The 16,681-nt window shown below is 33.5% G+C and overlaps 1 protein-coding gene across 5 annotated transcripts in view; it reads left to right on the top strand.

Annotated features, from left to right (window-relative positions):
- Window positions 1-16,389, top strand: part of LOC115879391 (NPC intracellular cholesterol transporter 1) — an 81,588-nt gene extending 65,199 nt beyond the window's left edge. For 4 of the 5 annotated variants that reach the window (XM_030896211.1, XM_030896209.1, XM_030896210.1 and 1 more), the window contains 4 exons: window positions 819-1,255; window positions 4,267-5,639; window positions 7,034-7,867; window positions 15,230-16,389. In XM_030896211.1, the coding sequence (XP_030752071.1) occupies window positions 819-1,255; window positions 4,267-5,639; window positions 7,034-7,867; window positions 15,230-15,372 (2,787 nt within the window). In that variant the 3' untranslated portion in view covers window positions 15,373-16,389. Of the gene's footprint in view, window positions 1-818; window positions 1,256-4,266; window positions 5,640-7,033; window positions 7,868-10,503; window positions 10,584-15,229 lie in introns of all 5 variants that reach the window. The other variant, XM_030896208.1, reaches the window with a different exon arrangement.
- Window positions 16,390-16,681: the final 292 nt, after the last annotated feature.

Below are 16,681 nucleotides of genomic sequence, written 5' to 3'. Positions count from 1 at the left end.
TTACTATAAGTGCGACATATATAGTAAGTTTTACTCTCAAAATTTCATTTGAATCGCTAAAAGTAGTGATGGGAAATACCGATTAATTTCAATAATCGAGTACTCGAGTTACAAGCGATTTCAATAATCGAGTACTCGATTATTGAATCGAGCGAAATATCGCTCGTATTTAAAAATCCGGTTTTTCTCCTGTCGCTTGTTGCTTGTTGTACTCGTAACGCCAAGCAGTAAGTTGCGTGCGCAGAGCACATATTCTTTCGGTGATGAATGGCAAGTAGCAAGCGACGAGGGATTCGCTTGATCGCTTGCTTGATTTAGTTTATTTCAAGGCATTGTCGATGTAGGTCGTAAAATTTTGTCACTCAAATATGCAACGGATAAGGTATAAATTTGCTATCTGCAATGTATGTAGAAAATTCGCTCGGCTTTTTATCGAGTATGTGACATTAAAATCGGATTTCAATTTATTTCATTCTATGATCGCTTGCGTTCGTCGCTCGTAACTCTTCACTTGCATCGCTCGTTCATAATCGAGCGATGTCGGTTATTTCAATAATCGAGTACTCGAGCAAGTTTTCGCTCGAGTTATCCCATCACTAGCTAAAAGCGACTTTAACCCCTCGTAGCTACATAACAAATCAGTATCGGCCCTATGTTGTTATATAAAATAAATCTTATTTTTACGTGAAGAATCTTCCCAAGAGAGATGGCACATCTTTTTTGAAATACCCTGTATAAAAAGCATTTAATGCCCACATAATTTTTTGGAACTTATTCATTTGCAACCTGTATATTAAAACTGTAAATTCTTTTGGCAGATTACAACGGATCCAGTTGAATTATGGGCATCGCCAACATCCCGCAGTCGCGTCGAGAAAGAATATTATGACTCACACTTCGATCCGTTCTATCGCAATGAACAAATTATTATCAGGGCCAAGAATCTTCCGAAAATCGTGCACAATACATCGGTAGGCAATGTAGTCTTCGGACCCGCCTTCAACGATACCTTCTTAAAGGAGGTACTAAATCTTCAAGAGCAGATTAAAGCGCTCGGAGCGGGCACTGAATACAGCTTCGAGAATATATGCTTCGCTCCTCTGAGAAATGTTGGAGATGAACCGTCCTTAGATCAGTGTGCCATACAGAGCATTTGGGGGTATTATCAAGACAGTATAGAGACATTCGATGCAACTGATCAAGATCCGGCAGGTTACGAGATAAATTATTTAGATGCATTCCTGAGTTGCGCTAGGTAAGATATATTTATTTTTATTCTTTAATTTTTTTCTTTGATTAAAAATATGAAGGAAGGAGTCTAATACCATATGATCGAGAAAAAAACCATTTCATAGCCATGAAATGAAGATCGCTGTCATTTTATATGTAAATTTATATGGGAAATGTCATCGATCGACATATCCCAGCTGGATGCCGTTTTTTTTCCATCATGCGGTATTATTTATACCATATTGGTAAAATATTTTAAGAACAATCATATATACTATGGAAATGAAGATAATATATCTAAGCTATTTAATAATACTCAATTCTGTAGCTTGAAAACATGGAATAAAAGACAGTATAATATAACTTCAGTAGTCTGGGCAGATATCCTTCCGGCAATCACCCGGATTATCCAGGCGCCCGGATTACTGGAGCCACTTAAATTTATACCTTTAGAACATAAAGACAACTCAAAAATTGTCAAATATAACGTTGATTAATTGAAATTATAGATTAAAACTATTTTTCGCATAAAAAACTGATTCATGTCTACGTTGCAGCACAGTATCAAGGTTGATGTACTCATTTGCATTGTATGTTTGTTCTTTGCTTAATGTCATCCTAGTGGCTTAATGTCATCCCCAGCAACATATAAATTTTTCCTGATACGTAATCACGGCGGTAACATCACTGGAAAGCAATAACATTTCTGGCCACATATCGTAAAAAAACATTTTTCGTGCCTTAATTTCAGTTTATCTAGTATATAAAAAGCAGTATAAACCAGTTGTACAGTACATCTGCTGGATCTGTGTCTATGAAAGGAATGCGGGCAAAAAACATTTAAATAAACAGCAATATATTTTATACGTAGATTTGACGAGTGCGTAACCACAAATCGCTACGCCCACTCACTTTATTGGCTACTTGCAAATTTGTCGAATTTTTATTGATGGGACGCGTCGTCTAATTTTTTACGAAAAACATCGAGAAAATATCGTTTCCCCTCTCACGGATACCCCGGAGCTACAGAACGAACAGACGTACTGTACAATGCTAGTACAAGTTCAGATTATTCTGCTCTTCTATTTTTTTTTATATTGGCTTTTAAAACCACACGTCATCGATAATGCTATTTCTACCTGGCGCTTGCAATAATTTTAATATAAAAGTCCTTATTTTATCCTTCTTTTTGTTTATGACAAATACTGCAGATTTTGGAACCATAACTGCTCCGCAATTTGACGAGTATTTTTCCCGAATCAATATTTTAGATTTTTTGGCTGAGAGTGTAAAAGTCTCATGTGTTCATTTGACTGAAACCATTACATTGTAGATTGTCCCCCTTTCTTAAGTTATAACTCATCATACAGTGCTTTGACAAAAGCCAGTAGAGAGGTTAGTTCTCCATCTCCGATGTCAGTCCTATCAAAGTTTATGGCACGAATGGTTGTCGTCTCCGCGCACTCAGTGATGAGGTGTTCTGATGTTTCCCATTTCCCCACAGAATCTGCATTTGCCGTTGTTTTTTAGCTACTTTTTATCTACTGAGGTGTTCATTGAGGGAACAGTGTCCAGTTAAATACCCCGTGACAATACGAAGATTGTTCTTACTTAAATCGAGGAAAATCTTTGATTTTTCTCGGTCGTAAATTCTAAGAAATTTCTTCGAGTGTCATAGACCACTGGAGGATTCCCATTCCATACGACTAACATGCTCAAGAATCAAATTCAGAAATATAGACTCAGTTCATAAACAAAATGTAAATGTGTCTGCGTGTCCAGATTGGAAAATTCTGAGATTTCTCGTATGATTTTTTTTGAGTCCGGATTTCAGGGGTAAATGTTTTAAAATGCTCGAATAATAGCAGTGTCCAGATTACCGGAGTGACCGGTCTAGGGACTGTCCGGACTATTGAAGTTATACTGTATCTGCAGTCACTTTTACAAATGCCATAGAAATATTCATTGGTTTGTTCACATTAGTTCAGGAAAAGTGCTAGATATCGTATTTTAAGGTATGAAGCTTCCTTCTAAAACTACGCATTGTAGCGGGCTACATGTCAGAGTACCAATAAAATTTGTATTAAGTTTAAACAGCTATCAATTTTGACTTTAGTTACTAACCTAACAACTATGATTGTTTGTTTTTGTAATTTCGCTAGCGACACAACGTAGTTAAGGCGTTAATTAAGGCACTTACAAACTGGAATTTAAGTCGGTCATATTAATCCCCCATCACGTTCAGCTGTCAACCTAAGGTTGACATGCTTCTTTAATCCATATTATGTATAAGCTTCGATTCACAAAGGTGACGATTGCATCAGAATATGTTTATTTATTTGAAAAATACATACTTGACAGGCATTTAAGTGTGTTAGAGTGAGACAACTTTCTTCACAACTTTCTTTCAGTCCTGGACCAAAGATAGATGATTTTTTCTTGGATTTTATTCCCTACTTTAGACAAACCCTCAATTAATTATATACAAAATACTTAAATGTAGACAACGCCCTTCTTTGGTTGCTGATTTTTGTGTGTACTAAGCACAATCAATTTGTTCAGTACGATAGGATGTACTGAACAAAGAGAGAAGAGCAAGTATTTTCCGAAGTGCATGAAATAAAGCGCTGGATTAAGTAGTTATGTAATAAACACTTATCATTTTCCTCTCTCCGACTGTATTGTGGATAGGATGTATCTTAAATCAGTATCAATTTTAATAATCATTAACATTTATTGGCTTAACATAAAACAAAAGCAACACATTATTGAGTCTATCCTACTGAATATTTTAACATGTTTAAAATACTATAATTATATACCAGAATTCTCATATCAGGCCATATAAAAAACGCTCGCAAATATTTCTTCCTTTATTTTATTCAGTGATGTAAAGTTAGACCCATAGCTTTTGAGTAAATCCTATCTATAAATATTTTAAGCATGCAAGCATACTGTGTAGAATGAGTGATTTCATTGATTTCATAACACTGACGGAAATCCTTATTAAATTTGATAATAATATATTTGTTACAGCAATCCATACAACCCCCTCTGTCTCGCCCCATATGGAGGTCCCATCGACCCGGCTATAGCTTTAGGAGGATTCCTAAAACCTGGTGAAAATCTGGCCGAAAATCCTAAATATGAAGAAGCTACGGCCGTAATTCTGACTTTTTTGGTTAACAACTATCATAACAAATCCAAAGTAGTAGCTGCGATGGAATGGGAAAAAATATTCGTCGAATTTATGACAAATTATACCAAAAATAACATGTCCGACTTTATGGATATTGGATTTACAAGCGAAAGATCTATCGAGGATGAATTAGATCGTGAATCTCAAGGAGACGTTATAACCATCTTAATTTCTTATCTCATTATGTTCGCATATATTGCCGTTTCTCTTGGTCAGTTAAACAGTTGTTCCAGGCTATTAATAAATAGTAAAATCACTCTTGGACTTGGAGGTGTGATTATAGTTTTAGCCTCTGTAGTCTCATCTGTGGGTTTCTTTGGATTTATACGTCTCCCGGCTACTTTAATTATCATCGAAGTCATTCCGTTCTTAGTCCTCGCTGTCGGCGTCGATAACATTTTTATTTTAGTTCAGACTCATCAAAGAGATGCCAAGAAGCCTGGAGAAAGTAACGCGGAACATATTGGACGGACTTTGGGTCAAGTTGGGCCCAGTATGCTTCTAACCAGCATTTCAGAAAGTTGTTGCTTTTTCTTAGGAGGTCTTTCTGACATGCCTGCAGTCAGGGCTTTTGCACTTTATGCCGGAATGGCCCTTCTCATTGATTTCTTATTACAAATTACTTGCTTTGTTAGTTTATTGTCTCTCGATACCATCAGACAAAATTCAAACAGATTTGATATTTTTTGTTGTTTCCAGGGATCGAAAAAACGGGAGTCTGACAGTCTCACTAATCAAGAAGGACTTTTGTATACCTTCTTTAAGTCAATTTATGTTCCTATCTTAATGAACAAATTTGTGAGGTGTATAGTAATGATAGTTTTCTTTGGTTGGCTGTGTTCGTCAATAGCTGTTGTGCCTTCTATCGAAATCGGATTAGATCAAGAACTGTCTATGCCGGAAGATTCATTTGTGCTGAAATATTTCAAATTTCTGAAAGACTATCTCAGTATAGGGCCTCCAGTATATTTTGTAGTTAAATCTGGACTAAATTACTCAAACTATAACGACCAAAATTTGATATGCGGCGGACAGTACTGCGACATAGACTCGTTGATTACTCAAGTGTTCGTTGCCAGTAAAACACCTGAAACAACTTTTATTGCCAAGCCTAGTAACAGTTGGTTGGATGATTATTTCGATTGGTCCGTTATTGATCAGTGTTGCAAATATAATACAACTAGTGGAGGATTTTGCCCTCACAACAGCGGTAAGTAAATCAATAAAGCTTATTTTTTTATTTCATACTGTCTAGTACTGATGAAACGGATAGTTGTTTGGCCGGATACCGAATACCAGATATTCGGTGAGCTGAGAGGCCGGATGGCGGCCATCGAGATTGTTTCAATAAAATTGCTGATGAAAATATTAGACAATGTCGCGATCAAGAGAAAAACCCAATTGCAAGCGTGATTGACTACTATTTGAAAACAGTTCGAATTGATCACAGCCGGGACCCTTACAGTTGGTTGTCGAATAACGCAAACCACTAACCCAATTTGATGAAATTTGCGAAAATATATCTTTCAGCTCCTTGCAGCAGTGTTTTTAGTAAGAGGTTGTTTTCCGAAGCTGGTTTGGTTTACAACAAGCGAAATCGACTATTACCGACAAACGCTGAAAATTTAATTTTTACTCGCCATAATTTGCCACTTATTAATTTTGACTATTAATTTTCTAAAATTCCCATTGATAAAAGAAAAAGAACAAGATAGTAATTTTAAAAATCTGTGTATTTTTTTTCATTTATTATTAGTTACCTATTTATGTCACTATATGAAGTTTTTATTTTTGTGTTTTTTATTAAAGTGAATAATGAATATTTTCATATTTTTTGAATTTTTTGTTATTTTCAGCTTTAAATAAAAGCAATTTAAACTGTAAGTACATTATTTTTTGTTATTTATGTTACTTTTTGAATATCCGGTATCCGGCCGGATAGTGAGTTACTATTCGGTATCCGACCGGATACTAAATTTAGCAAATTAAATTAAATTTTACCGGATGGTTGCCGGATATCCGTTTCATCTCTACTTTCCTATATCTAGTATACCTAAATGTAAAAATGTTAAAAATTTATTTTTGAAGAACGTTCCCCGAAAACGAAAGGGTGTAATGTGTGTAAAGGGAATTATCGAGCAAATGTCGAGAATTTATAATTAGCGTAAATCTTAAAAGCTACACCTGTTGGATATGACAGCAGTCACATAGAAACAGCCATTTAAAAATGGGAAAAACAATAAAAGTCCATAGGTAATTTGAATTAAAAAAACGCTTTCCTGGACATTTGTCGTTTTTGAATACTCATCGTTTTCCCGTGCGCTCTTCAATTGAATACGTCAATCAATCCTGATTTCTGTCATGTACTAACGTACCAAATCTCGTTTTTTTATCTGAAATAATAAGCCACTTTTGAGAAACACCCGGTATGCTTTTATAAGGGAACGTGTCCGCACAATGATTAACGTCACGAATGGAAACGTTCTCTCTATTACAACACTAGATACACGTCCCTTAGGTCACTACTGCAGTACTCTTGTATTCTGGACCTACCGGACTTTATAATGGAAAATACTATTATATAATGTAATCTCTTTGTTACAGATTCCGAGGATTGCGATGAGTGTAGTATATCAACCAATGCCTCTATACACAGGCCTATAGCGACCGATTTTGACCGCTATATATCATTTTTCCTCAAGGACAATCCCGATGAAGATTGTGCGAAAGCCGGTCACGCCGCCTATGGCCAAGGCGTAAACTACCGAACAAACTCGACGACACATTTGTCAAAAGTAGGCGCCAGTTACTTCATGTCCTACCATACCATTTTGAAAACTTCGGCTGATTATTATGAAAGTATGAGAGCCGCCAGACAAATTTCTGCTAATCTCACCAAAACTGTTGGCGTAGAAGTGTTCCCATACAGCGTGTTCTATGTATTTTACGAACAGTACCTTACTATGTGGCCAGATACAATTCACAGCCTAGGAATATCTTTAATAGCCATCTTTGTTGTTACATTTTTATTAATGGGACTGGACATTTTCTCCAGTATAGTGGTTTTAATCACCATTACCATGATTTTAGTGAATCTCGGAGGATTAATGTATTGGTGGCATATAACTCTAAATGCAGTTTCTCTAGTAAACTTAGTGATGGCTGTAGGTATCAGTGTTGAATTTTGTTCGCATTTGGTGCATAGTTTCTCGGTGTCTGTAAAACCTACTAGAGTGGAGAGAGCAGCGGATGCCTTAACGAAAATGGGAAGCTCGATATTTTCTGGAATCACCTTGACTAAATTTGGAGGAATTATAGTGCTGTACTTTGCGAAATCTCAAATCTTTCAAGTATTTTACTTCAGGATGTATTTAGGAATTGTACTTTATGGGGCGGCTCATGGATTGGTATTTTTGCCGGTGCTGCTTAGTTTTATAGGTAAGTTTTTTAATACCTGATTAATTTTGAATTTTTCTGCTATTGTGAAATGTCGTTCATATTCTTAATGTGATTAACCTTTTTTTCTTCATTATACTAATAGCTATGAAGGGCAAATATTTTATTAGTATGTAGAAAATAGTTTTAATCTGGCAAATGACCTTTACTCTGCTTGACATAAGACAACCTGTGTCTTTTTTTAAAAAAAAATAATTATAATTCAATTATAATACACAGGATGTTTTATAAGTTTTATGTATTGAGTTGTAGAAGTCGTTTTCTAACATTATGAAGGAGGTAAAATTATTTTCTTTTCTCTATAAAAACTATTACCAAAATCAGACTTTCTTTAGGTATTAATCTTCATCCAAATATATGAAGGGTTAGGACAAAAAAAAGTAAGCCAATGTCCCTCCAAAATGAGAAAAGCACGATTTAATGTTCAAAACGCTACAAAAACAGAGTACAGGAACTTAAAAAATAGTGTAATAGAAATTTGTTAAAACCAAACCAAACCCAAAAGGCTCATGGCTTGAATCTTTCTCCATTTGTTTCTGTCTTTCGCCTTTATTCTCCTCCCCTCCACTTTTATCCTTCTCAAGTTCTGTTCAACGTCCTTTTTCTGGTTCTCGGTTTACCCCTCCTTCTCTTTCCACCTATTTTACGTTTCATTATCATACTAGGAACTCTTGTTTGAGCCATTCTTCGCATCCCAGCCATCTCAGTCTTTGTGTTCTTGCTACTCCCGTTATACTCGGTGCGCAATATAGTTGTTTTAATTCTTCATTTGTTCTTCTGGTTCATATGTTGTCTATTTTCTTTTCTCCAAAAATCTTCCTCAGTATTTTTCTTTCCCAAATCTCTAGCCTCGAACTTTCCGTTGTATTGAACGTCCACGTTTCACATGCATACAGCACTATTGGTCCTATCATTGTTTGGTACATTCTAATTTTTAAACTTCTAGAGATGTTTTTACTCTTAATAATTTTCTGTAGTGCGCTAAAACGTCTATTTCCTGTCATTATTCTTGCCACAATTTCCTGAACTTAGAACTTGGTAAAGGTATTTTTTATTAAATAAAATACCATTCTAACGGACAAACGTACGAAGTAGGGAATGCAATCCCGCACCAAAAAATTGCGGGACTGTAAACAATAGTCATACATTTGGTCCTAAATGGTACAAAAGGCATTGTACATTTTGCATAGGTCCACAATATATTGATATAGCGTGTATCTTAAACTAGCTGTACAGAATTTTGGACCGATGTATACAGGGTGTTCAAAAAATATATTTAATATTAAATAAACTTCAATTTTATTATAATTTATCTACTTATTTTATAAATAAAAATATTATTCTGATGTTGAAGTTTTTTTAACTTGTGTTAGTTATCTGCTTTTAGATACACTCTATATCAATAATTTTTTGGCATATGCAGAATGTAGAAAGTTTTTTGTACCATTTAGGGCCATACGTATGACTAAAAATGCATATTTTTCGGAAAAAAAACGTCGTATTTTCCTTAAAACCAAAAAAACATTTAAAAAACGATCAAATTGTTTTTTCTAATTTCAATACAGATGAGTCGTACTTGGTAAAAATTTCGATTTTTTAAAAATTGTAAATTTGCGGTAAAAAAGATACTTGACCAAATTTTCACACTCTTATAAAACACCCTGTATACGAGAATTCGCTAAATATATTTTCGAAAACCACATAGCATCTTAATCACAATAGATGCATCTAAAACCTGGTCCAAACCGCATCTCAAAATCTTTTTTAGTTCAAGAGATATTCAACTTTAAATTTACCCTAAAATTTTGCTTGTCCCGATGATTATGTCCGGCAATTTATTTGACGAATGTGTCCACAAGCACTAGTTAAACGCTTTTCTTCACTTACGCACATAGGCCAGAAAGAAATCTAATAACTAACCTGTTTGTTTCATTTATTTTTAATGGTCAAGCCGTAAGGGGAATCCCCCGGGTTCCGAGCGTCGACGCATCGGCCCGGAACGAAGCGGTTTGATCTTAATCGAGATCGATTCGGTTACCCAGTAATAATGTGTCGATCCCGCGGATCTCGCACGGTAAATCTCGCAACTTTGATCCCGCGGAACCTCAGAGGGATACCGCATTTGCGAGATCCAGCATTTGCAGGATTGCATTCCCTAGTACGAAGTCATCAATGAGTTGCCTGATTCTTTCCTCTTTTTGCTTGAATTGCCTGCTGTTTTTCCTTTATAGTATAACTTTGACGCATATATCTTCTGCCTAGGTTGCTTTTTTTTCAGTTTAGTGGCTTCTAAAGATGCTTACACTCACTCTAAACCAAATGCACCAAATATTTAAATATGGCAACCAAAAAAATGGACTTACCTGATTTTTTCCCCTACCCTTCATATGACATATTACGGAAAGAATTCCTCGAAGAAAAAACCTTTCTTAAAATTATGGCCTTAATTAATCGCTATAATAATATGATAGAGAACGACTTTTATATGGTATTTAGGTAATGACATGATAAAGGAAAAGTAATATTTGTTGCATGATAGAACATATGTGTTTCAATGGTATCTGCTTATAAACGTTTATCCTGTTCATTTAAAATCAATCTAATATTTTTAACTGTAGGAAGTCCCATGAATAAGGAAAAATTGGCCAAACATCGGAATTTAAACGGAGAGCATTTCCAGGAAACCCATTTTGGCAGAGTAAGGATTTTTTGTCTTTCTAAATTTTTTTAGATGTTTTTTTTTAATAGAAATAGTATTGTTTATTATATTTAATTATTCCTTAAATCATATCACGCTTTTGATCTGGCTTGTTGCTTGCATCAACTTTATTATTTATTAATTGTATTAACTAATTAATTAATGGTTTGTGATAATCTTTGTTTCCTTTTAACTGCTTGATTATTATGAATATTTAATTATCGTTCCCTTTAGTTACTGATATAGTTTTTCATAAATATTTAAATTACCTTTAAATGATTTGTCCAGAAAACATATTTTTTGTAATATAGAACTAATTTAAAAAAAAATATTTATATAGTACCTTGTTAAAATTGCAAAGTCTATTTTAGACAGAAAGTGTAAATATTAGATGCAAAAAAATAGATATTCACTTTGTTAGAAATATGAGGGTTTTGTATCGTTTTGTATCCACTTATTTTTTTCGAATACTCTTTACACAAGTTTGATATTTTGGCTTGTGGATGTCAAAAAAATTGCCTTTAGTACAATGATTATTTGGATATATAAATTATGGTATACAAAATGTTCAAATAGCTAGAATTTAATAATAGTAAAGAAAATATCTGTTAATATCACTGAATAAAACGACTAAGGAAGGAGTTTAACACCATTTTTAAATTCATACATTAAACACGGAAGGTACGCTATTATAACCATTTTGAAACATTTTTATTGTCAGTATTCTTTGGCGGTATATTAATGAAAAAAAATTATGTGTGCGCTATGTGCGCATATTTGAAGTGAACTTTTTACTTCCATCTGTTTGTCTAAGGACTCCGTTCGGGTATCTCTATCCACGTGCCGAGTTTGGTTCCAGTCCACCCATACTTAAGAAAAATCCTTATGATTTCGTCATTTAGAGGCATCGGTTCGAAACGTCGACGGCGTCATCCTGTAGCCCGTCCCCAATTATACCGAAATCGATCCGCATTATTTTCTTCCAGTGTTAAATCCTTAGTCCCACCCTGGTAAAGATGTAAATGAAACGTCGTACAGAACTTTGCAGGGTGGGATCCTGTGCACCGTGGCTCACATAGCCTACCCACCAAATTTGGTCGTGATCGGACGACATCAACTTTTGGCGTTTCTTACGTTAAAACTTTCACAGTGACACGTGTCGTACACGGTCAAGTTGGTCTTGGTTCAATCCTATCGATATCGACCAAATTTCATTTAAATCGAACAATTCTTTCGCCATTGATGGTAGGGTTTCATAGTCTACGAAACGTTGTCAAAAGAGTTTCTCCAAGGGTTGTCTCTGCCATAACCAAAAATTAATGTTGATACTGTTGACAGGAATGACAGGTCTAAATGTCAAAACTGTCAAATTTCGTAACGAACTTTTGGATGTATGTAACAGGCTTTTTTTATTTCACAGGATAACTTCAAACTTCGGATGTCGTACCATCGGATTTCGGATGCATGAGACTCCGGCTTTAAGCTTGATTTTCATGCATCCGTTATCCGACCATACGATGATACGATATTAATTTTATTATACGATTGGTTAACCGTTTCTAACCAATCGAAGTCTTTAAATTCAACCAATAAAATTAATATCGTATCGTCGGACAACGGATGCATGAAAATGAAGCTTTACGACGCTCCAAAGACCCATCTCAACTTCCTCATTGGCTTACCATTTTTTCGATTGTTATCACTTTTCGTGATGCTAGCTCGTAACAAAGTTTCACTTCAAAAATTTTTATTATCCTATTTATTTTCTTTAATATGTTTATAATCAATTATTGTTATTAATCATTAATGTTATCTCAACATAAAACAAAACCAGCAAATTATTGAGTGTACTCATAGTATATTATTTTATATTCTATGATGTTTAAAAACGCCAGTAATATAAATGGGAATTTCAAACTTGCGGTCCCGCAAATTTTGTTGATATACTCCCTTCTTAGTTTTTTTTGCACAGGCTAAATCAGGCGTCTAAATGCAAAACCCGACAAGTCCATTGAAACAAATTTTACAGAAAACGCAAAAAATTATTTAAAATATTATGAATATTAAAAAGAATAATAAATCTAAAGCATTGAATTTATCTGGCGCATTATTTCTTAAAAATATCATGCATAAAGATCTAATTCAGGGAGATTTTTTGTAAATTGGGATTTTAATTTGGACAGCTGCGACAATGTCGGGTTTTTGACTATAAACGATGTTGAATGTAAAAATCAAAATCAAAATAAAATGGATTGTGTTATTTCATTGAAACTTTATTGGAAGATAAACAAATGTAGGCAAGAAATAATAATATAACTAGCTTTTAACTAGGATTAGACATGAACATTTTAATTTTTAGCAGAACAAAACTTCTTCACGTAGTTAATCAGATCACATTGTCACATGACCTGACTAACTCATTCCTATTGGGTGACGAGCGCAGCCAACGAGAAATAGCGGCCTGGGCGCGTAATTATCACGTGACCGTAGGAGTTCACGAAAAGTTAGGTTATCAGGTGTTGAATGTTTGTTTACTTCGTTCCTAAAACGTTTTCTCTTGCGTTGCTCCTTTTTAACTAATTTAAATTTATTTAATTTTAATTAACAAAGTTAATAAAATAGGGTAGTAACCTCGGTAGTGACCAACAAGTAGTGTGAAGCTCGGTGTTAAGTAAAAAGACTAATTCTTAGCTGGACAAACATGCCGCGAACCTGTAGTGTTTTATATTTGATGTTGTACATATTTTAAAATGTATGAGGAATAACTGGATAAGCAATAGGGTAAGAAGTTGTGTATTTAAGTATCCTGAATTTGAGGGGAATAACTTGGAAAGAGACGTTCAAAAAATTAATTTTTTTAAAGCAAATTTTAAACTTTTAGAACAACTTTATGAAAAAGAAAAAAACTCTTTAATTAAGTATGGACATCTTTTGCACTATAAAGCTTTGTATCCAACTAACATTCAAAAACAAAACGTAAAAATAGCTTTAAGAATATTTAATGAAAAAAACATTGCTGCTCTGCGATTAGGATTAGAAAACTGCAAATGTTACCCCCTCGATTACATTTTGCTGAGCAAATTTCAAAATGATGTTCTTGAGGGCAGGTTTGAAAATTATAGACAATTAAGTGGGTAAAATTATTATATAAGCTATGTTCAAGTTTTAGAAAGTGAAAGGAGGTTACGTTTTAAAAGCACATTGTTGCTTTTTCAAAAAAATAAAGATTTACTGTCAAACATATCTTTAAAAAGTATATTAACTTCGATTTCCCTTTCAAACCAACTTGATTGTAACGATGCAGATTTAAACAGTTTTGTAGAATTATTAAACAACTTTAAAGACTTTTCTCTAGAAAGAATTCCAGAAGAAATACTTCCAATACTAACATATATTGCTGGGCTGCGTTCAGGTATTGCGGACGACAGTCTGTTTGGACGTGACGTAACAACCTAGAGTTGTTTGTTCTTATTCCACTACATTAAAATTATATTAAGATGTCTCTCTCTATAAGAATATCCTTTATTTTAGAACGTTAACGGACGTAAATTTTATATCCGGAGTGCATCTACCCTGAATATCTGAACGCAGCCCTGGATATGCTTCACGAAAGGAATTGCGACTTAAAAATTGTGATATATGTTCGGATTGGCTTAATATTACAGGCAAAATTGTTGCTGTAGATTTAGAATCTTTACCTTTTGATCTAATCATGGAACAAGACAGGGGAAAACTTACATTACCAAGCGAACATGCAATCTTTGTAGTATCTTTATGCTGGGCACTTTTTCAAAAAATTATAGATGAACACTTTGTAAAATTTATTGAATGTAAAAACCATCTCTCACTTATACACAAAATTAGTTGTTTCTTTTTACAAAGTTATTGTGAAACTTATGACATAGAAAATTTTTCATTAGAAAACCCTACGGAATGTTCGTGTGGGGAAAGGTTATATTTAAAACTACAAAAAATCACTTTAAGAGCTTGCAAAGTGTGTTTAAATAATTTTATTAAAAAACAAAATGTTCCGGTAATAATAATAAATCACTAAACAAAGATGATGACACCCAAAGAAAAGTAAAAAAACTAAGATCTCAATAAAGTAACTAGTTTAAGGGCTTTTTCTTATTTTGTAAAATAAATTTTAAATTAAACGATTAATTAGATATTTTAATTTTTGATTTATTTTTTTAATAAAGCAATCCAATAACCAATCCATTTCATTTAAAAGAGGTTAAAATAACAATAATTTAGGAACTCCTATGATCACGTGACCACCGATATACGCTATACGCGCCCAGGCCGCTATTTCTCGTTGGCTGCGGTGACGAGGTACATGTCGGTGTTTGAATTTAAATCCTGGTAGGATTTAAATTGATTGATACTAAATATCTTATAGATAATGCCGATATTTGCAAGAAAATATTATGAAATTTGATAGCTCTTTGGATAACGAATAAAATGGTGCATAGAACTCAATTTTTGAAAATGTGTGACTTGTCGGGTTTTGCATTTAGACGCCTGAAATATACTTTGCATGAGCATGCCATTTGCTTTTTAATATGTGAAGATTTTTATCATTGATATTGCTGATAATTTGACTCATGCTTTTTTGCTGACTTAATATATGTAATTTGTTGCAGGCCTGATGACCAAAAAAAGAACTCGTCAAATATCACAGCCTTCCAGTTCTCTGGAAGGATCTGGAGAGCCAAACGTTACGTCGCCTCTGTTACCCTCTACATCGAGACAGGGTTATAACTCTCTGAGACCAGATTACACTTAATAATCTGCGGCACTTATTTAGTTTAATTCGTTCTGTACATTATTTTTAATATTCAGACTATATCTTAGCTATTTATTTTATTAGTTGGTGTCAAACTTCCGTTTTTTGAGGACTTAATTTTTACGTTAGTATAATTGGAGAGGAAAGGTTGAGCTAGGAAACAGAAAATTTAGTATGTAAATATTTAATAGAAAATTAAGCAAAATACGATGTTGCCAGTGTGAAGAGACAGTTTTATATGTTAAAAATGTAAGAGTGTTAAATATTTAGATGTATGCCTTTTTTGTATTTTGTTATAATTATTAACAATTCGTTCTAAAATTTTACACTTTACGCTGAAATGATATTGGTCAGCTAACTGGTCTTATGAGAGTGTATTGTGATAAGATATTTGTTAAGGTTTAATACATTTGGCGACTTTGTTTTTTTATTGTAGAAAAATTATAATTTAGCAGGTCTAATTTTAGTTTTGTTATTTCATTTGTAAGAATCTGTGACCAAAGTATTTAAGATTTTAATATCTTACAAAATACAATTTTTCCTATATCATTGGGTATAAAAATAAATTTAATTTCTTTTTTTTTTAGATTATATCTTGTTAAAAAAAATTCTATTTTTTTGTATTTAATTCTTGATGGTTTTGTAGATAATGCTTTTGTACTAACATTGCATTTTCTGTAAATACATTGCAGGTATTTACAAAAAGTACTAAACAAAATAAAAAAAACTAAGAAAAATGGAAGACTGTTATATATCACAAATATCTAAACTATTATTGATTTTTTAAATTATATTAGAAAATGTTTATTGTATACATACGTATATTCTAAATTTTGTTAGGTGTATTTTTAGTAGCCATTGTGAGCCTAATTATATCTATTTTTAGTTAGAAACGAGCATGGTTTTTGCGTCCATTATTTCTTTTTGCTCATATGTGCAGGGTGTTGTGTGGTTTAAATTATTTTGATATACTTTGGTTTATTACAGTATTAACATTCCATAAAGTTCTAAATTCTATTTTTTGTATTATTCATTTTTTGTTTAGTTTTAATACGTGTACATAAATAACCACGTGTCATGTGTATCTATCAAAAATACATGTGTATTTTTTACAAACTTGTTTTTTTTTGTATCTCCTATTTTGAAAATACGACCGAAAAGTAAAACGGCGCCAGAGTTGGCTTGGAAATTGTAAAACTATATGGAGAATAAATTAATAAATTTAGTAATTTCCAAGCCAACTTGACGCCATTTTTTTTTGTTTGTTTTTTATATAAGGGGAGAATTCCTGGCAGTGACAGTTGTGTCT

This window comes from Sitophilus oryzae, unplaced genomic scaffold (assembly GCF_002938485.1).
Source record: "Sitophilus oryzae breed Bouriz unplaced genomic scaffold, Soryzae_2.0 scaffold_1576_pilon_pilon, whole genome shotgun sequence".
Lineage (NCBI taxonomy): Eukaryota > Metazoa > Arthropoda > Insecta > Coleoptera > Curculionidae > Sitophilus > Sitophilus oryzae.
The sequence above is the reverse complement of the archived record's forward strand: the minus strand, read 5'-3'. Positions and strand labels throughout refer to the sequence as shown.